The sequence below is a fragment of the Polyodon spathula genome, chromosome 10 (assembly GCF_017654505.1).
Source record: "Polyodon spathula isolate WHYD16114869_AA chromosome 10, ASM1765450v1, whole genome shotgun sequence".
Classification (NCBI taxonomy): Eukaryota; Metazoa; Chordata; class Actinopteri; order Acipenseriformes; family Polyodontidae; genus Polyodon; species Polyodon spathula.
The window spans coordinates 43,732,399-43,754,384 of record NC_054543.1 but is presented as its reverse complement, the minus strand read 5'-3'; the positions used below and the strand labels follow the sequence as shown (position 1 = coordinate 43,754,384).

The following is a 21,986-nucleotide window of genomic DNA, read 5'->3' as shown; positions in this document are numbered from 1 at the left end:
TACCAGTCTCTTTAGGGATGAAAATCACATTCCTTATACCTCACACTCACAGTAAACGCATCACACAAACTTGAACGGTGTATATGGGATAAGAATCTTGAATTACGATTCTGTGTCAGACATTCCCCTTAGAATAACAAAAAATGATGTATTGATAAAATGCATCTGTATTTTAGCATATGGTGCAGAATACAGACACTGTGGAATACACCTTTATAATGGAGCAATCTGTGTGTTAATCTAACACCTGTCTTCTTGCTTGTACAGGATAGAACGCTACTGGAGTGCACATATTCAGCCAGCAGCAGCGATAGCGAAACTGAGCCTGAGTATGAATCAAAAGAGATTGGAACTGGTCAGGAAGTGCTTTTAGACCAAATGAAAAGCAACACGCACGGTAACCCTAACAATAAACTGATGTACAGTATGCCTACCTCTGTCTGCTTCTCTTTAACTAGACTGCACCTCATTCCCTTTCTATTCTGCTGCCTATCTGTTTTTTATATATACAGCATGGATTTGTTGTCTGCCTTATTTGTCTGTCCCCCTTTTCAGTTGTCTGTCCATATTCCCATTGATGAATTCCAATAGTTGGAAATGTATCTACAGTATATTCTTTGGAACCTTTTCCACAGTTGATCAAGATGAGCATGCTGTGAAGAAGAGTTGTATTGTGAGCCCCATGTCTATTATGGATTTCTACCAACATAAGGCGTATGTCCATTATGGAAAGGAGAGACACAAGGACATGTCACAGTACAGCCTTGTACACACTGAAGGAAAGGCTGGAGACAGTCCAAGTGTGAGTATCCAAACCCCCTTCCCTTTACAGTGTGGATACAATGCTTTGTCTCATGATATACATTCTAGAATCTTTTTTCTATCTCATGTTCTATTAACCCATTATTTTCCAATAAGGTTTTGTTCATTTACATTTGTGAGGTCTAAGTGAACAGGCATACTAAAGATCAATTTAGAAAAATAAATGTTTTGATCTTTGAAATGAAGAAGGCCCTGAAATAACTGCAATTTTGTTTATTACGGGAGCCTGAGAGAATGCAATGCCTGAAAGCTTGTTTGTTTTCTTAATGTTTAGATTCAATATTTCAGAGTACAAGCAAAGGTGTTAATATTACAGTCATTTTTTGTTTGCACTGCAGTAGATTACTTGTCTGCAGTTTCTCCTGTCTCCCTTGTGTTGTATAAATGCATTACATGATATGAAACTGGTTGCTTATGAGGAATAATTCACCTGAGACTGGCACTCAGGTATGCTGCCAGACAGCACATGGTGAATTATTTTGTATTTCCAATGCACCTTCCAGACAGTCATACTATACATACCCTGTATCACAATTAATGTCGGGTAAGCTGTGATTATCAGTGATAGTTTTGGTGATTGGAAATGCTTTGTAATAATAATAATTAAATGGTACTCAGGCACACTTTCAGTAAAAACCAGCCTAATTGAATTCGATGCATGTGCAATTCTGCAAACTTTCAGTGGTACAGGAGATTAGTATGTACCTTTACATGATGACAAATGAGGGGCAGTGACCTTGAAAATAAAGCATATCGAACCCAACTCATTCTTTATTGGCCAAGCAAAGTACAATAGCCTTAAACAGTTTGCTTTATTTGTGCATGGAATACGTAAGCGTTTACAGAGAAACATCATCTGTAATTGACAAATACGGGACTGGCAGAAAGCACATATGTTGTTGTCCATCAAATCAACTCTACGAAGGTCACTCTTGAAATCAGGACTTAAAGGATGTGTTGCAGTAAGAATACCTTTGTTAAGAAAGGGGACCAAGAATAAAAGACAAAAATATGCACAGGAACACAGAAATTGGACTATGGAACCATGGTCAAAGGTGCTTTGGACTGTTGATTTGATGGACAACGACACCTGTGCCTTCTGCCAGTTCTGTTTACAATTCAATGCTTGTCTTCTTTCTATTCCTTAAGGATATTATCTTCAAGTATTGCTCATCCTTGTTAGACAGCTTTTTTGGTCTTCCAGTCCTAGGTTTGTCAATTACAGATGATGTTTCTCTGTACTTGTTGATTGTGCTTCAGATACCACACCTTGAAAATCAAGTGATGCAAGTTATTTTACTCAGTGTTTTTCCTTCTTTATGCAAGTCAAGGTTGTTATAATAGTAGAAAACACTAGTGGAGGCTTTGAGTAAACAGTAGCATCACAGTAGAAAAATGCATCATGGCTAAGACTTTTGCACAGCAGTGTGTGTGTGTGTGTGTGTGTGTGTGTGTGTGTGTGTGTGTGTGTGTGTGTGTGTGTGTGTGTGTGTGTGTGTGTGTGTGTGTATACCGTGGCTTGCAAAAGTATTCAGACCCCTGACCAATTCTCTCATATTACTGAATTACAAATGGTACATTGAAATTTCATTCTGTTTGATATTTTATTTTTAAACACTGAAACTCAGAATCAATTATTGTAAGGTGACATTTGCTTTATGTTGGGAAATATTTTTAAGAAAAATAAAAAACTGAAATATCTTGCTTGCATAAGTATTCAACCCCTGTGCTGTGGAAGCTTCTAGTTTGCACCAGTGAAAGAAATTGCCCAAATGAGGACACAATTACCTTACCATTGGCCTCCACCTGTGAACCATTAAAGTTGCTGTCACATTTTCTGGATAAAAACCCCACTGTTGAAGGATCATTGGCAAGGCTGTGAATCTGAAGGAAAATGAAGACCAAAGAGCATTCTACAGAAGTTAGAGATAAAGTAATACAAATGCATAGATTAGGGAAAGGGTACAAAATAATATCCAAGTGTTTGGCTATCCCAGTGAGCACAGTTCGATCAATAATCAGGAAGTGGAAGCTGCATCACACCACCCAGGCACTGCCACGAAAAGGCTGTCCCTCAAAACTCAGCGCTCAAACAAGAAGACTTGTGAGAGAAGCCCCAGAGAGGCCAACAATCACTTTGAAGGAGCTACAGAGTTCAGTGGCTGGAAGTGGAGTAATGGTGCACCAGTCAACCATATCAAGAGCTCTGCATAACACTGGCCTGCATGGGAGGGTGGCAAGAAAGAAGCCGTTACTCAAAAAGTACCATCTGAAAGCACGTCTGGAGTTTGCCAAAAAGCATGAGAGTGACCCAGCTGCAATGTGGGAAAAGGTTTTGTGGTCAGATGAGACCAAGATAGAGCTTTTTGGCCAAAACTCAAAGCGCTATGTGTGGCGCAAACCTAACACTGCCCATGCCTCAAGACACACCATCCCTACAGTGAAGTATGGTGGTGGCAGCATCATGCTGTGGGGATGCTTCTCATCAGCAGGGACTGGGCATCTTGTTACAATTGAAGGAAGAATGGATGGAGCAAAATATAGGAAAATACTGCAAGAGAATCTGCTTCAGTCTACTAAAAAACTGAAGCTTGGGAGGAAATTCACCTTTCAGCAGGACAGTGATCCCAAGCACAAGGCCAAAGCAACACTGGAGTGGCTCAAGAACAAAAAGGTGAATGTCCTACAGTGTCCCAGTCAAAGTCCTGATCTCAATCCCACTGAGAATCTGTGGCACTATTTGAAAACTGCAGTCCACAAGCGTCATCCAACCAACCTGAACAACCTGGAGCAAATCTGTCAAGAAGAATGGGCCAAAATCACTCCGACACTGTGTACAAAGCTGGTACACACTTACCCCAAAAGACTTAAAGCTGTTATTGCAGCGAAAGGTGGCTCTACCAAATATTAATGTGTGGGGGTTGAATATTTATGCAAGCAAGATATTTCAGTTTTTTTTTATTTTTCTTAAAAATATTTCCCAACATAAAACCAATGTCACCTTGCAATAATTGATTTTGAGTTTAAGTGATTTAAAATAAAATATCGAACAGAACGAAATGTCAATGTACCATTTGTAATTCAGTAATATGAGAGAATTGATCAGAGGTCTGAATACTTTTGCATGCCACTGTATATGTATATATATTAAAAACAGTCAGTGTGTTCTGCAGTATGTTCCCAGAGTCATACAAATACCCGTTTGGGTCATAGTTTTGCTGGATTTAATTACAAAGCAGAGAACATTGAGCTCTTTTGGGGAAATAAAAAAAAAACGGAGCTGTCATGATAGATATAAGAAGTGGAAATAGCAGTTTGTCATTGCAGTGTTTTGTTTACATTAAATGGGAATATTATAGACAGACACCAGCGGTAGGGTGAGGGCTTTAAACTGGTTGTCCTAATGAGGCCTTTTGGAAGGTGGTTGTACTTACCTAGTGTTGCTGTGCATTTGATTAGGCTCCCCACAGGAATATGATGTGTCAGGGAAAGAACTTGTGCAGTCAGGCTTCAAGTTGGGGGAAAAAAATATTTAATAACACAAAACTAAACAGGAGAATCAATTTTTACAAAGAAAAAGGGCTTTGTGTAAAACATAATTATACTGAGCATCAAAAGAAATGTGTCACTTATATCTGAGCATCAAAAGAAACGTATCACTTATATACTTTTATATATTTTTTCAACATTTATGTATCCACAAAGGATTCAACATTCAATATCCACGTGTGAAAAAGGATGTGAACCTTTAGATTCAGTAACTGGTGGCACCCCCTTGAGCAGCAATGACTTCAACTAAGTATTTCCTGTAACTGTTGGTCAGTCTCTCCTATCAGTTTTGAGGAATTTTGGCCCATTCCTCCTTACAGAAGTGCTTCAACTTGGTGACATTTGAGGGTTTCCTTGCATGGACAGCTTGCTTCTGGTCCTGCCACAACATTTTGATGGGGTTTAGGCTATCATGGTAAAACTATGGAATTTCCATAATTATCATTGGGGTACACAAACTTTTTCTCGGCACTGTATATGTTGCTGTGTTGTATGTGTATGTTGTATGTATATGTTGCTATGTTGTATGTGCATGTTGCTGTGTTACATCTGTATGTTGCTGTGTTGTATGTATATGTTGCTGTGCTGTATGAGTGTGTTGCACATGCAATACTGGGTCGCTCAATGAGGTGCTAATTGAATACTTATGGTGGACAGGGTTGCTTTTTAAATAATATCAGGAACCAATAGTCCTCCGATGTGACCATATGGAACTTTTAGTCCATTTAGGAAAATATAGTTTTATAATGCTACATTCAGTTTTGTTACATGTTGCCAGAAGTTAGACAACATGCATTTGTTTTTTGTTTTTTTTGGTTTATCACCCACCACAAGTAATCCACAGCTTCACAGTTTCACAACTGCATCACAACTGTGCTGTTTTCAATGAATACCTCAGTGCAGAGGGCTTCCATTCAGTCCATACAATGCACAGTGATAGTTTGGGAAGTTTCCAAGGCACAACTATGTGATTTAAATGTCTTTAATAACCTTTCACAAACACTCAGGAGAGTGATGTAAACTTCAGCAGCTCACATCAGAGTCCTCACGGCCCAAGCTGCCCCCCATTCATCACTCAGACACTTCCTGACAGTGCAGCTCACAGGCTGGCTTCTTCCAGGGACTGTTCCATTCTTTAGTAGATCTTTAATAGAGATTGCAGGAAACCTCTCAGACAATGGAAAATAACAAAGCCAACACACCCACACTTTAAAAACGGCATTGATCTTTTAAAAATGGAAATACATAGTAAGATTCTCAAATACTTTAAACCGGTAGTATGGTGATCTCTGCTAATCCGTAGCTGTTTTCGTTAATGCCTGCAGGCTTGATGGTTTGATTTAATTTCCAGTCTGAATCCTGCATTTGTGTTTTTACTTAATTCCCTAATCTCCTCCTATATTTCATTATCAACTTTTGCCTGGGAGCAGTTTGAAGTGAATATTTGTGTAGGAGAAGCAAAGTTAATGTGGTGGATGAACTGTGCTGCAAAGCAGATATGATAAGTGAAAACAAGAAAACAAACTTCATTATGCATTGTAATAAATATTTGTTAGATTACAGCCACATAACATTTTGTAACTTTGAATGTTCATTCTTCACTCTGTCAATTACATGCAGCCCTTCACTTTCTTTATAGCAAATGTTGTTTTTTAAATATTTATTTTGTTTAATTTATTCAGTTGTATGACTCAGAAACTGTAGCACACAAAACGTATTTAGAAAAACATATTCAGCAAGACGTTTGTAAATTTGTAAAAACAAAACAAAACAAAAATAAATAAATAAAATAAACAACTAATGTACTTTATCTAATAATTTTCTAATGTGAAACTGTAGTGATCAACTTTATAGAGTTTGTGAGATTTAAGACTTCTCCAGTGAAAACAAATTGATCTGAAAATGACTTTTCACATTTCAAAGCTCAAACAAATTCTAGAAATGTATTTGAGTTTTTGGTTAAACGTAGAAAAAAAAAAAGAAATTAAAAGCTAGTGGTGCCCTGTGGAAAATGACAGATTTTGTGACATTATTGCTCCTTTAACTTTAAACTCATCCAGTCACGTAAGTATGTTTAAAATTTGAAATACACACACATACACACACACACACACACACACACACACACACACACACACACACACACACACACACACACACACACACAAACATAAACAGGCATAGCTATGCACAAAGAAATCATTCTGGTAGAGTCTATAGATGTGTATCCTTATTAGCTCGACAATGGGAATGGAGGGTGCCATTGATCCTCAATCCTGATCAATATGTGGATTGCAACTGTGAGGTGACATTCGAATCAAATAAATATAAATAAAAACATAAAAAGTAATAATAGCTTGTTGAGATCCCATTGTTCTTCTTTAAGAAAAAAAAGAAAATACATTATGTGGTCCCAAAGAAAAGGCACACAATACAACAACTGTTTTAACTCTGTAGGCACTTCTTTCACGTCACAAATGGTGTTCTTGTTACAAAGATAAGAACCCAAGCCTTATTTCAGCGTGGCTGTGAATTTAAACTTTAGTACGCTAAAGATACATTCACATGCTGAGCTAGAGTTGTCAGCTTTCATAACCTTGCTACCCAAAAGGACATCATTAATTTATCAAAGTGGCATTAGTAATTCCATCTGCTATCATTTAAATCCTATTAACGCTAACTTTTCTTCCAACCCCCCCCCCCAAAAAAAACAGAAAACTAAATTTAATTTAATAAAATAAAAGGAAAGGATGATGTGGACAGTAAAATAATAATGTATAATTAACCATGCTTTAAACACTAGTGCTGTATGCACATTGTATGTTATGCAGGGCCGGCCTTAGAGCAAGGCAAGCAAGGTGGCGGCCTATGGCCCCTCACGCAAGTATAAAGATCATAAACAAATCAGGTAACGCTTTATATTGCGTGGCATAAATTTATATTCAATAGATATGCAATTGCATATTAAATTAATGTTAAATTAATAATTAATAGATATGCAATTGCATATTAAATTTTACGTTAAATTATTCCTTGTTACTTTCCAATAACATTTAAGTCAGATTAACTGTATTTGCAATAAGGACATGTACACAATGGGAAATTATTACACATTTTCAAGGGTAACAAAACATAATACATTTTACATTTGCAATCGACATTTGGTTAACATTTAGCAAGAAACCAGCTATTTCTTATTTATTAAATATTAATTTAACATTAATTTAATATGCACTTGCATATCTATTTAACATGAATTTGTGCCACGCAATATAAGCGTTACCAACATGTATTTTAAAAAATGCAACATCTAAGGGTTAGCTGTCTGATAAGCTAATCAATAGATTGTCCCTCTTTACATTCCACCCAAGAAAACCAATACATGGCGCAGGACAGTGAAGCATCTTCTTCTAAAGTTTTACTGGAGACTTTTTTCTTACAGTTAAGTAGCTATTATAGCACTTCGAACTGCAGCTGAATGTGTAGTATCCAAACGTGGATTTGAAAATTAGATCGTCAAATATAATTTTAGATTTATATTAAAATGATAAAGTTTTTATTTCACTTAAGTGGCAGCACACATGCAGTATGGCTTGCCTACTTGATTACTGAAGATGAGCAGTAGTCTGCCATTTTATTGATGTAATGTGTGTGGATATTCTTAGTTTTTTTAATTGGAATTTTTTTTATTTTGGGGGGGGTGGGGGGGGGGGGGTGATGTATCACCGCATAAGGCCCCAGTCTAGGACCCCACACAGACTAAGTCCAGCCCTGATGTTATGCATATTATGCATTTGAAATTATTCATATTTCAAAGGAGATTCAAAGGAAAGCTATCTAAAGTTCAAATTAGATTTCAATATATATATATATATATATATATATATATATATATCTATAGATATAATATATATATATATATATAGATATAGTATATATATTCTATTAAATATATAAAATTTTTTTTTCAGAGCAGTTCATTCCTTGAGTTCGGAAAGCCACATCTGTTAATCACCAAGATTTTTAGCACCACCACAATATTTCAGCATAGCTGAAAGCTCATTCTAGGTAGTGATTGCAGTGCATAGGACAGGATATTTAATCAAGTGCTTCTGAATAACAGGACATCTTAAGTGCACTGTGGTTCCATCTACTGTAGTAATCAAGTAACATAAATAATTTTACAGTAAAATGTGTTAGATTGCTTGTACTTTTATAATAGCACATTTCAATTAAAAAGTTACACATAATTAATCTTTATCAATGTTCCACAGATGGCTTAAAAGATTGTTTCATTATGTATTCACCCATTTAATGTTTTTCTCCTAAATGCTCAAATTAGGTGTGTGTTATAATTGCACGCATTCTTTAAGCCCTTAGCCTTCTAATTAATTAGTAGACACCTGTTTCTGTCTTTTTAAAACAAGCTCATGTAATTTGTTGTTTTCTTTACTTTCTGGAATGTTGTATTTGTTTCTTTAGATCATATTTATAAGATGTTATTAAAGCGAGGAACACAATGGTTCTCCAGTATTTCTGCCAGTTTCGTGCTTTGCAGCCTTTGATTTCATATATTGCTGCTGTACTGTAAGCTTTTAGTTAACGATTAACTCTCAGCAGCAGCAGTCATGCCATTCCGTGTGTGATGCCCTCAACCTGTACCAGGGGTAACGTAAAACATATCTGAACATTTTTTGTTGTTTTAATTGATGGACATGAAAACAAGTAACTACATGAACCATTTCTGGTACCTCTTTCTTGACTTTTAAGAAATATATAAAGATAGCTCAGATGTGCGAAGCTTGGGAGAGGTGAAATCACAAGATCTAGAAGCCAAACTGGGATTCAAAGCTAGGATCTCTTAATTTTTATTCCTTCCTGCAATATTAAGACTGAGCTTTTTAACCCTATATGAACTATTCATAGCTTTTAGCTTTAACACATGAGATGTATTTTGATGGATTAAACCCACCAGTCAAGGAAGGTTGTTCTTGTCACTATAGGGTTGCAGTAAATTGTAGGGGTTGAGGCAGCCTTGCTGGTGTTTGTTTACTCATTTGCAGAGCATTCTGTTAGGACTGATTCTTAAAGAAGACACTTCCTGCAGCAGGATTTATAATTGCCTCTCAGAATTATACCCAATCAAGGATAAGGGTTCTACACATCAGCACATAATATTTCCAAGTTTCAGAAGGCTGCAGTTGAGGAGCTTTGATATTCCCTGCTGACACAAACCACACAGACTAATCACTAATCAAAATCAAGCTACATAACACGACATCTTTCATGCCATACACTGCCATGCTGAATGGCTTTGGCTCAGTACATTATAAAGACATTAAAGGGAAGCCTGAAAGAGACAGATGAATGTTGTAATTGCAGTTGACTCATTGAATGTACAAGATACAAATCCTCTTAATTAAATATTTGTTAGTCTGAAACGATCCTAGATAGTGTGTATGGCCTTCCCTTCATTCACTGTTCTTGATGCAGTATTCTGAAGATGGTACTCATCTGGGTATTTACCTCAGTTTTCTTCCCATTTCAAACACCCAATTTAAATTTCACCTCACCACTGTAACATGTGTATTGTATAGGGCATCCTCTGTTTCTGCTGTCTAACCAATTGCCTCTTTTCAACTGGAAAACCTAAGCAGAAGATGTTGCCAAGCAACAATGGAAGACTAGCCATCGCCTGACCTTGTCTGGTGCATGACCAGTAGAGGTCGCTTTGGTGGGGTGAGGCAAACCAACCCCAGCCAATTTTTTCCTCCTTACCTAACGAGAGCACAAAGTCCAATGCAGAGCCTCCGTGGGCCTCCTGGGTCACCATCGGGAACTCTGTGTGGCGGGAATTTGAACCAGTGAGCTCCTGATCACATAGCTCACCCCACACTTCACATGGCAGAGCTTTTACTACGTGAGCCTCTGGAGCCTTTTAAGCTATTTAAAAGTGACAGAAAGTGGCAATGTTCCGAAGAAAAGAGGATTGGTTAAATTTCATCAAGGAAACCGAAAATCATTAGGAATAATACAAATTTAAATGCAAAAATGTATTTGGGAAAGCTGATTTAAATTGCTAAATCGTGCTTGCATAGTAAGCCAATTCATGGAGATATATTGCCATAGCAAATCTTTAAAAGTCTGTATTTTAAAAGAAGTGCAGTAAGATTTAATTATTGGTAAAATAAAAATAAATAATAATAATAATGTTTCCACAGCTGAACAATTACATTTCAGGCTTCTTGTGATTTTAGACAAGAATATCAATTTATTTCCGAACTAAACCAGTCTTTGATCGCAAGTTTAATTGTTAGGGTTTAGAAAATGTAATATTGTTTATAAATAGTATAGTACAATAAGTTCTCCTTTGTATAGTCTGATAAAATAAATGTTGTATTTTTTAAGGGTTTTTAACTCTTTCAGAGTAGTAATTTTTAAGACGTCCGTCATTTTTTGAGTGATCTTTCCTAGACCCCTGTACATATCTGCAGTGTTTAAATAGTTAAATGCGAAACCAATTATAATTTTTTTTTTAATAGAAAAAAATAAGTGTTAATTTAAAGGAAAACTGTATGGATCATAAGTAAACTATCATCAATATTCAATTTTTTTGAATGCTTAGTTGATACAAAGCCACTAGAGGATTGATTTGCTCTCATTAGTTAATATATGCAGATGGTGTTTCAACATGACAAGTGTGTTCATCTGCGGATATTTTTAAATCATTTTCTCAAGTTGCTTTCTGTAAAAAAATAATTTGTTTATGTAAATAAGTCAATTGGTTCCATTTTACAAGTAATGTCCCCTTATATCTCCCCTAATTTGCTCTGAAGATTCTATTAAATTACTCCAGGGGATGGGCTAATGAGACAGGAAAGTAATACCGAGAATTGATCTTTAAAACAAAGGTACTTGACATAAAAACATAACAAGTTCTGTGATTTGACTGATTGCTCTTAGTTGCACTCTGTCCAGGACCACAATGTCCCTTTGGTACTGTGGTGACCAGAAGTGGACAAGGTATTCCAAGTGCAGTCTCACTAGTGCATTATACAACCTCATCATAACATCCTTGGATTTGTACTCTACACTTTTGGCTATGTACCCAAGCATTCTGTTAGCCTTTTTGATTACTGACCCACACTGTGTGGTTGCTGACAACGATGAATCTGTTACAACACATGCTCACTGCAAAATAATATCACCTTTTTATAATACAGTAAGTTGTAGTATTCAAATATTGATAGCACAGTAGTGACAGGTCCTTTAAACTGCTTTCAGTGTTCTTCACTCTCAGTATTCAGTACTATTTACCAATTTCGCAACTTTTTTTTTTCTCTTGAATGAATTTACGCTCACCCAAAACATTTGGTTGCAACTTGTTATTTAAAACAATGTCATGCATTATAATAAATTGCAAAAAAATATTCATCTGTTTTTCAGGTAAGTATACTGCACATCTTTCTACCTGTCCTTGAGTTCAGAAATTAAAAGTTGACCTGCTGTACGATTTTGATCTGCTGCTTAAAATAGAGAATTTCAGTTGGCATAATTATCTATCACAGATACTATCTATTCACTGTAATGCTTTTTTACATATATTTTTTGGTTCCTTCAGATGCATATAACAAAAAAAACATGTCAGTTTTAGCCTTCGAAGCAGAAGGATGGTTTCACTTAATTTATCTTGGGAGCACAATGGGGGTCTGTAACAGGATAGTGTGAGGAATGAGACTCAGAGAGTTGGGAATAGCTGCAGTTTAAGTGCTGTTGCACACTTTTAATACACAAAACAAATGGACAAACAAACAGAGGCATGGTGGCCAAAATAAAAGGTTTAAACAAAGTAATACTAAACACACCCTGTTTGGCTGGGCAGTCGCCTTTACTGACTGATAGAGTATATACAACACAGCACAGCACAACACAGTACAGCACAGTAGAGTTTAACATAGGTTCCATTCACCTACACACCAATCTCGTTAACCATTAATCATTCAATTAAGGCTCCAGCCACATTCTCACGTTTTATGGCAGGGGAGAATTTTAACCCCCTCCCTGTCAACCCTACATTCCCAACACACACAATCTTTACATTTAGGGCTTCCGCCCTGCCACAGGCTCCTTTGGGAAGGTCAGTGGCTACTACAGTAATGCAATCATGGGACTTCAAGACAGAGCTAAAAAAACAAATAAAAGATTTAGGATCTGAGAGAGCCTTTCAGTCTAGTATGAAAAGGGGAGAAGAGGGCAGATTGCTATGGGAACAGTGCCCGCGGCATTTGTAGTTTTCCAATATGCAGGTGCCAGTGGTATTACTGGAACGGCAATTACATTATGAGTTATGAGTGGGTTTGTCATTGAGAGGTGCTACACTAGTACTCCCTTATGGTGAGCTGCCTTCTTTAAAAACATAGAGATATCAAATGAGTTTCAGTGTACTTATATTCGAGAACTCAGAGATTGCTTCTTTATGTTAACCAAGTCATGAACACATGTCCACTCGTTTGTAGAGCATTTCTACAAATAAATAAAAATGTAAAACTCGAAGCAAAGCAGTATTGCTGCATATGGCTCTGCATTTGTGAAATTAACATTTATTTAATGGAAAAAAGTTTCACATTTTTATCCTGGAATTGAATCCATGTACTTGTTAATATACAAAAAGCATTTCAGAGCACTTTAAATTAATAGTCTTGCAAATTGGTCAAGTAAAACTAATTTCTTGCTACAGCAATTCAGTATTCCCATGTGGTCAATCACATTGTAAAGAACACAAGGCTGAAATGGACACCTAACCTCTTTTCAGGGATTTGCTGTGTATTTGGCATCCTTGAGTTTCATGTTTATGTATTGATTTTGTCAATCTTGTTCTAAACCTCATAACATTTTTTTTTAATTTTTTTATTTGTTACCCAAAGGAGTTGAGTGAAACGATAGTCAGGAGTTTTTTTTTTATTTTTTTCTTGCTATTCAGATATTAAAGGTCCAGTTCTAAGGGACTGTTGGGATGTATACTCTTGCATGTGCCCATGCACAGTGTTACATAATAAAAAATAAAAGATCCAGGCTGCTGTGACAAAAAAAAGAATGCTCACTCATCCAGTCATTAAGGTCACAGTTGTGAAATCTACCAGCCCCGTTGACTGTACACTGTAAAGCATTAGTGTAACACAGTCGTCTTGGTAAAATGTTTGATTAGACATGACAACAAGAGCAGAAGCTTCAGAAAGCATCCTGCTGTATCCTATTACTATACATGTCAGGGGTCTAACAACTTCACTATTTTGTATAAATTAGCATCAAAATGTGTGATCTGATATTTATCAGTACTGTTAGTTCAGTTAGCAACACAGGGACTATATTGTTTTGTTTGCTGTATATTACACTATATATTTTTTTCTTCCTGATTTAATGTTTTTATTTGTGATACATAATTTTTCAGTTACAGTTTAAAATAGGCTTTAATAATTCAAATACAACATTCTTTTACGTAAGATAGTCCTTAATGACTGCATTTGAAGTAACATGCATTTAGGTTAGATTGAATATAATCTGTGTTTATTCACTGTCAATTAGCGACAAGGTTAGGTTTAATTATGAAGTATTGTTTGGTTGTTTTGGGTTTAATAGCAAATCCTACGTTTGTTTTTATATAATTTAGATTTCAATTTTTCTTTACTTTTGATCAGTGATAAGGGCCACTTTTGAAAGAGAGTGCATACACATTATACTAATGTAATGCATACTTACTCATGAGCCAGGGACAATGGGCAGCCTCCAGTATTTAACAAAAATGAACTTGAATAAATGATCTACAGAAACACACTAATGGGCACTCCAGTCCATCTTTGTAATTAAAATCAGCTCCTCACCTTATAAAACCTTATCTTTCTTCCTGGCACACGCAGGAGATAGCACTGTGCAGCAGCTTTTATGTATTTATTAATATTATTACTTATTTTTTATTTTTTTATTTGGAATCACCAAATTAAAAAATTATTTGTAACCTGGCTCACTGCTGCCACTCCTGCACTGACCCGGGAGAGATGAAGATGGACAGACACGTCCTTCAAAACATGTGCTGTCATCAGTCCACTTCTTTTCACTCTGCAGGCCCACCATGCAGCCACCTCAGAGGTGCAGCATCAGTTGCCACACAGCTCTGGGTAGCTTATAGGTAGACATGCAGGTGCCTGGCCAGTCTACAGGGGTTGCTGGTGCACAGTGAGCCAAGGACACCCTGGGCAACCTAGGCACTCCCCCCACTTGGCCAATTGTGCGCTGCCCCCTGGGAACTCCCGTCCATGGTTAGAAATGGAATAGCCTGGATTTGAATCACTGACCTCCAGGCTATAGGGCGCACTCCTCGCAGAGTGCAATTAACTGATGTGCCACTCGGGAGCCACTGCAGCTTTTATTTAAACATCCTTTCTTACATTTTCAAGATTATTATTGACTTCCTCACAAACTAAAAATTTCATTTTTCAAAAAAAATTTCAAAAGTTCATTTTCATGTGAATATAGCACTTATAAAACATTATCATTGATCTTGGGTAGTATTGTTGCCATTCAATAATTATTAAATCATATAGACATTGAATATTTTTTTATGGGTTACAGATTTTTCCCACATAATTAGTATTATATTGGAAATGTATTAAAGATGCATAGCTCACCTAAAACAAGATAGCTATTTCTATTGATCTAGCCCATTCTAATTTACCAGCAAGATACTGAAATACAGTAGAAACTCCTATTCCTTCTGTGATTGATGTTCATGCTACTCATTACCTCTAACTACATGCCACATAATGACCTGACCTTAAGTGAAAAATGAGGATCTACTTTGTGTCTATTGACATTATATAAATGTCAAAGATGAAGACGTGAGTACATCATCTAGGGCAGTGGTACTCAACTCTGGCCCTCGAGATCAAATCCAGTCCAGGTTTTTACTCCAAGCAGATGTAGTTAATTGAAGCTACTAAAGGGCAATTAACTAATGTAGGACCTTGTTGGAATAAAGACCAGGACTGGAACTGATCTTGAGGGCTAGAGCTGAGTACCACTAATCTAGGTGTTTATTCATTGTTTTGTTACCAGATGGATTTTCCTATTCCAGTCTGGGATGGATTGCTTACGAACCATTTGCAAAGTGAATGAAAGTACAGTAAAAATCCATTGCTTTACATGTATTATCCTTATTTCATACTATGATGGAACATTAATAAAAGCTACTGCCAGATGACACACTAGCTGCCATTATGAAAAGCAGAATAGTTACATTGTATGTATTTTTGACAAACAGTTTACATCTGGATATGACTGCATGTGTGCAGGAGTTTAACAATGCAGCAGGTCATTTTAACACTTGAAACTCTATCACAGTTAGCTGCACAGTAGATTGAGGAACAACATAGTGGAAAACACAATATACTGTCTGTACATTATATAAACTACAATAAATGTGTATATCATATATTCTGCCTTGTGAAGAAATGCCCCAAATTAAATGAAGCATGCTAATGAAGAATATGCATGACTCTGCTGCGGAACCACAAGCTTCATGTCTCTTTTTCCTCCATTATATGATTAATACATATATGCAACATATACTAATCACGTAATGAGATTCGTAAGCAATATTTAATTTCTTGCACTGCTTTGCAGATGGTAGTGTAAATTGCTGCAGCTGTTATTATTTGTAATATAATGGTTCCTTGCAGCTCTGTGTCACTTCAGCATTATTGTATTCAGTTTGCTTGTCCAGCAAGCTCAAGGGAGATGCTATGAAATCACAGGAAGAACGTTTACACACATGCTTTAAATTCCACAAAAATAATCTAATGTTCAGTGTTTCAAGAGCTGTCATCACCGATAAATAATTGTCAACACATCTTTTTAGGTGACTTTTACTGACAACCATTTAGGTGTGGCAAAATTCCCAAGATTTGCAACAATGCAAATTCATGAAAAATTAAGCTTTGATTACCAACAGATAATATATTCTCTCTTTTTTTGGATGCCAATAGAGAGGTCAGGTAATGAATTATAACTTCACCTGTTTGCTGAAGGTGTGGCATAAAACAATATAAACTTTCCATACGTTAAGGTAACCTTGCTGATAGCTGTTTCTTTATCCAGCAAGACAAACAGAAATTAGCAATGGGGGCTGTCATCGTAAGAATCAACTTTTTACTGGAATTGACAGAACTTTCACAATGATTAGATAAATCCTTTGAAACATAATAGGATTTTTGTTTTATAAGATAATCACATTTAATTTCTTGATTAATTTATTTAGTCATGTATTTACGTATGTGTTTATTTTTTATTGCAGAAATTGAAACAAGTAGAAGAGAAGAAGAAAGAAACTAAGATGTCTGGCTTCCCTAAAATCTCCCTCGAGTCTCTTAATAAACTCAACAGCGACAGCGGCCCTTTCCCGGACAAGGAGAAGAAGAGCCTGAATAAGGCTGAAGAGGAGAAAGCAGATGATGCTGGAAATGAAGAAGCCTGTTCTAGTTGTTCTGGTAAAGCTGGTTTGGACAATCTGGGATCATTAAGCGATTCCTTATATGACAGCTTCTCATCCTGTACCAGCCAAGGCTCCAGTGACATATAGAGACTCTACGATACAGATTGAACTTCTTCCTGAGAGAGCACTTAATATAACAAGGAAAGAAGTTAATGTGATTGTTAGAATTAAAAAAAAACAACAACACCATTGAAGCCTAAGGTGTAAGAAATAAAAGCAGGTGCAAAAAAAAAAAAAAAAAAAAAAACTGTTTTCATTCAGAGGACAATAATATTTGTAAACCTTAAATTGATGGTAGAGCCTAACTTTGATTTTTTATATAATGCGATTTCGTAACTTTGCACTGTTATAAATACTGTACAGAGATTTCTGTAAATTAAAACAAAAAATATATTTGTAGCAAAATGATATAAAGCAATAAATATTATCAGTCGGTGCCATCACCCAAGTTTACAAATTATTAAGACTTGATTTGAAGATTTAAAATATAATGTTAATTTGTTTAATAGTAATTTAAATTATATGCTTATTGATGTTTTAAATTCTGTATTTTTGAGAAAACTTCGTCTTTTTTTGGGTTAGTGACATTGTTGAATTATAAACAGAAATCTTAAAACAATTGACGTAACACACAGAAAGAATTCTTTGACTTAAATGTAAAGGTCTGTTAATTTGTTAGTAAAAGAAAATGTGATGTTTAATTAACTGTTCTGTTAAATCTACTGACACAAACCTTATCACCTTAACTCTGGGTATTCTGTTTTTTTTTGGCAAATCAAGTCTAATATCAACATTTACACAGCTCACTTTTCATGGTGCTAAGAACAAAACACACTGTTGTTTTTTTGTTTGTTTTTTTCTATGAAAGTTGTGTTCATATGTAAGGAGAGAGTCTATTTCAAAGGACATCTGTATTTTTCTAGCTGTGCTGTATTTATACCCACTTTTGTAAATTGAACGGAAAAATAGTGTATTTGTGTTATTTCAGATTTTTTTCCAATAATTGTTACAGTTTAAAATAATATGGTACCAACAGTGTTACTTTGGTAATAATTTGTGCAATTTTTGCTGTCACGTAAGAATTTATGCCACATTTTATGTAATGATGTTGTCAGAAAGAAATAAAATGATTTTCGTTTTTTAAGTTTTAAAAAGGGCTTGTCTCATATTTAGAAGAGACACTGTTTGCACTCCTGCTGTGGAAAAACTCTTCACCACAAATCAAAGTAACTTTGCAGGAAGACCCAGAGGTTATGGGCATCAATGGCTCTTGTAGGTTGAATATTGTTCACCCCATGGTCTCAGTGATGATGATCAGAGGTGATTTTGATGGGTTACGTTGTAGCCTGTGCGTGTGCGTGTGTATGTGTAGAATAAAAGTACAATGATCTGCAATAATAATCATAAGCTGGCCTAAACAGATTTATTTGCAATTAGAAACTATTTTCAGCTTACCTTGTATGCTTCTATGCATATTTTGTCAACACATATGTGATTATTTGCATCACAACTGTCAAGGTAATGTAGCCTTTATAGCGTAGTTCGGGGGGTGCCATAGAAGGCACTCACCTACAGGATGACTCAGCCTGCTTGCTGTCATCCGAGCTGCTTCCAATGGCTGTCCCATCTGCCAATCTCTCTCTCTACTCTATTTAATATGTGCACTGCTTCCTGCTCTTGTCTTTTGTTTTGCATTTGTCCTCCTCTTCAGCTTCTTCTTCCTTCACTGCATTGTCTGCACAGGGTTCCCTCTGAGGGTGAAGTGAGTCTCACTCCCCCGGCCGGGCCTGGCTTTGCCGCCCAGGTTCCTTGTAGGTCAGAGGGGACCCCCAGCCACACCTACTCTTTCCAGCTTGTGCACTTTAGCATCAGCGAGGCTCTAATCTATATGCCTTTCTCTTATCCTATCCCTCTTCCCCTTTTCCTCCAGGTCCCGCGGGCATCCAGTGGGTGCCCGGCCCTCACTTTGGGGCATCACGTCTGATGGAGATGGGTTCTACAGACGGGACCTGTCTAGTTCTTTCCTTTTCCAGAACAGGGTACCTTTCTGTCCCCCTGGGGGGGGGGATTTCCTCTATCCATGGTTTCAGTCTCCAACAATACCGGAGACTACTTGTCCCCTGCTCTCCACAACCACTCAAGCAGCTAGTGGACCACCAAGCAGGAGGGGACCTGTCCTGCCTGTTCCACTTTGTCACTAACACTCTGTTGCTCAAGTCTCACAAGCACTCCATTCCCTTCTGCCTTTGCAGGTGCCCTGTGAACTGTAAGTAAAAGTATATTAAAATCAAATTTTGGCACACATGTTTTTTTAAGAAAAGTAACCCTCTGTTACACTTCCTTGAACCAGGGAGAACAGTTTTATGACCTGAATCAGAGAGTACAAAAATTGAAATGATGGTACTAAAGCTTGGAAATTACATTTAAAAGACTATCAACAACACCTTTAAGTACCCTTTAAATCAGGGGTTCTCAAACTCGGTCCGGGGGACCCCCTGTGTCGGCTAGTTTTCATTCAAACAAGGCTCTCAATCACTTATCTATACCCTTAACTGAACTGATAATTTGCTTAATTAGACTTTTTACTTGTTTTCAGCTCTTAAACATGCGGATTTCAAGTTACTTATAAAATGTTATTGGTAACTTGAAATATGCAATTGTTTAGGAGCTGAAAACAAGTAAAAAGGTCTAATTAAGCAAATTATTAGTTACATTAAGGGTCTAGTTAATTAATTAAGAGCTTGGTTGGAATGAAAACCAGCAGACACCGATGATCCCCACAACTGAGTTTGAGAAGCCCTGCTTTAAACATTAGGTCAGTGCTTACTATCATTATAATGGTTGCATTTGTCACCAAGCAGACAATCAACATGAAGAAGGGAAGGGTTAATGTTGGATTTGAAACCATACATTCACAAAACTGACAAAGTTAGTGGTACCATTGATTACGCTTTCATTTTTGGAAAACATTTTAAAACATGGCTTTGACAGTTGTTAACAGGGAACACTACATTTTATTACAGTAACATTTTTAATGACACACAACTTGATTATTCCTGTACCACAAAATGCTTACTAATTCTACATTAAGAATACAATTATATGTTATGTATTACATAATTTAGTATTTAAGATGATAAAAAGAAGCAGGTCTCGCAATGTGCTCTTAAATGGAATTTCAACATTAAGGTTCTGTTGAAGGATTTTAGTAACTGTATAGTGGCTAGGGATTAATTGAAAAGGGATCAAGAAAGCTTCTACTTTCAGAACAATCCTAGTTAATCATAGATTAATTAACATTACTTGGAGTAATACATTTCTTTGTGAGATGAAAGCAAATTCAGACTGGCTAAAATTGGCTAGAGGACAATTGCTCATCATGTGACTTTCATAAATGGGAAATATTCCAGGAAGAGATAATCCTTTTGTTGCAAAATTCGATTCGCAGTTAGTCTTAATTCACAGAAGAGTCTGAATGATTTCAAATAGCTGTCTCTGATCACTGTATCATATAACTGTCCGTCATGCTGTATACTTCTAAGACCTCCCCCCTTTTAAGCACAAATGTTGACCTTGAACATTGTGAATAAAAAAATCAGTAACAGCTAATAACATGTTTCTGAATAATATTGTGTCCTCATATCAGCATATGGGACCTTTTTTGAAGCACGTGCAAAGACAGAATCATATTATCTTAACAGAATAAAAAACGACTTTGCCCCTTGGTAGTTTATACCATTGCAATTGTTATATTGCTCTCCATCCGTGCCCTATTGTGTGAACCCCAGAAATGGCCAGAGGCCGTTGAGAATCATGTCATGCTGCTATATCTTCAGGTCCATCCCATGGTGCCTAAATTGGCCTGGGATTCAGAGCTTGGATAGGACAGAGGTCTGTGTTATTAAAACCTGTCCAAGCCACCTCTAGAAGATGAATTAGGGGCTTGCCAAGGTCCCATCCTACACTGAAAGCATGGGGTTTTATAGGATAAGTTATCCAGGATTTCTCAGATTACTTTCCAGGTTATCACATTATTTTATGCATGTGAGCAAAGTATAAAGTGTCCAGCTTCAGTTTTGCATATTTTCCTCGTTGACTGGACTTTCCACTTTTCATAACACGCTCATCTTAATAGGTTGAACTACATGTATGTGCAATACTATAAAATTATAATTGACAATGTTAACCAATCTGTCTTTTATAGCTAAGCTTTCTTATTGAAAACTATTGGAGGTTGCATTTTCAATCAACGTGGAATGTAAAGGGTAATGATGGACGCAGATCCCATTTACAAAAAAAAAAGTGGGCGTCCACTGAGTCACCCTCTTTAAATTAGACAGCAGGATCTATTCAATTGATCTAATCTACAGCAATCATTTCAGTCATTAAATGTTGGCTTTCATAACCTCGGGCTCGTTATTTTAAACAGTGGCTGTATTTAGGCACGCCACCATGGTCAGCAATTGAATAGACTCCAGCATCTCATATGTGCTTAAAGTGCTTCCCGGTATCTGCTTTCATTTTAAAAGGAAATCACAAGCCCGATATTGTCTTTCATGTATATCAATGGTCTGAATCCTCAGTAGCTAAACTCTTTAAAGATCTAGAGGAGCCTTAGACCTCATTCAATCTAAAGATCTCAGTTACGGCCAGTTTTATAGAGTCAAATAAACACTGCTGCTATTATGGGAGACAGTCACTAACCATTTTAGTGACGAATTCACTGACCCTCATTCATTGGTGACAGTAGCCTGAGGACCACAGCATCATATTATCTTCCTGTTGAGGGTTGCAAAATATGCATTTACATTTTTAGCTCTTTTATTCCAAAGGTTTTGTGTAGCACACACTGACCAATGTGAATTTTTATAAAGCTAACTGGCTGAATCAAGTTGTAAGAAAAAACACTGTAAAAGATATGCAAATTAAGGAACCAGCACAGCTCCCAGAAAATAATTATTCATCTGAACTATTCAGAAAAAAAACTTAAAAAACAAAAAAACATTGGTAAAGATGCTGATGCTTGTAAAATTAGGTTGTCTGGTGGTATATCAAGCAGTAGAATTCACTG

The 21,986-nt window shown here is 36.5% G+C and overlaps 1 protein-coding gene across 4 annotated transcripts in view; it reads left to right on the top strand.

The window, feature by feature from the left end:
- The window catches only part of LOC121322372 (nck-associated protein 5-like), a 204,984-nt gene extending 186,754 nt beyond the window's left edge, over positions 1–18,230 (top strand). For 3 of the 4 annotated variants that reach the window (XM_041262230.1, XM_041262228.1, XM_041262229.1), the window contains exons 18-20: positions 268–397; positions 636–802; positions 16,718–18,229. In XM_041262230.1, the coding sequence (XP_041118164.1) occupies positions 268–397; positions 636–802; positions 16,718–17,002 (582 nt within the window). In that variant the 3' untranslated portion in view covers positions 17,003–18,229. Of the gene's footprint in view, positions 1–267; positions 398–635; positions 803–16,717 lie in introns of all 4 variants that reach the window. The other variant, XM_041262231.1, reaches the window with a different exon arrangement.
- Positions 18,231–21,986: the final 3,756 nt, after the last annotated feature.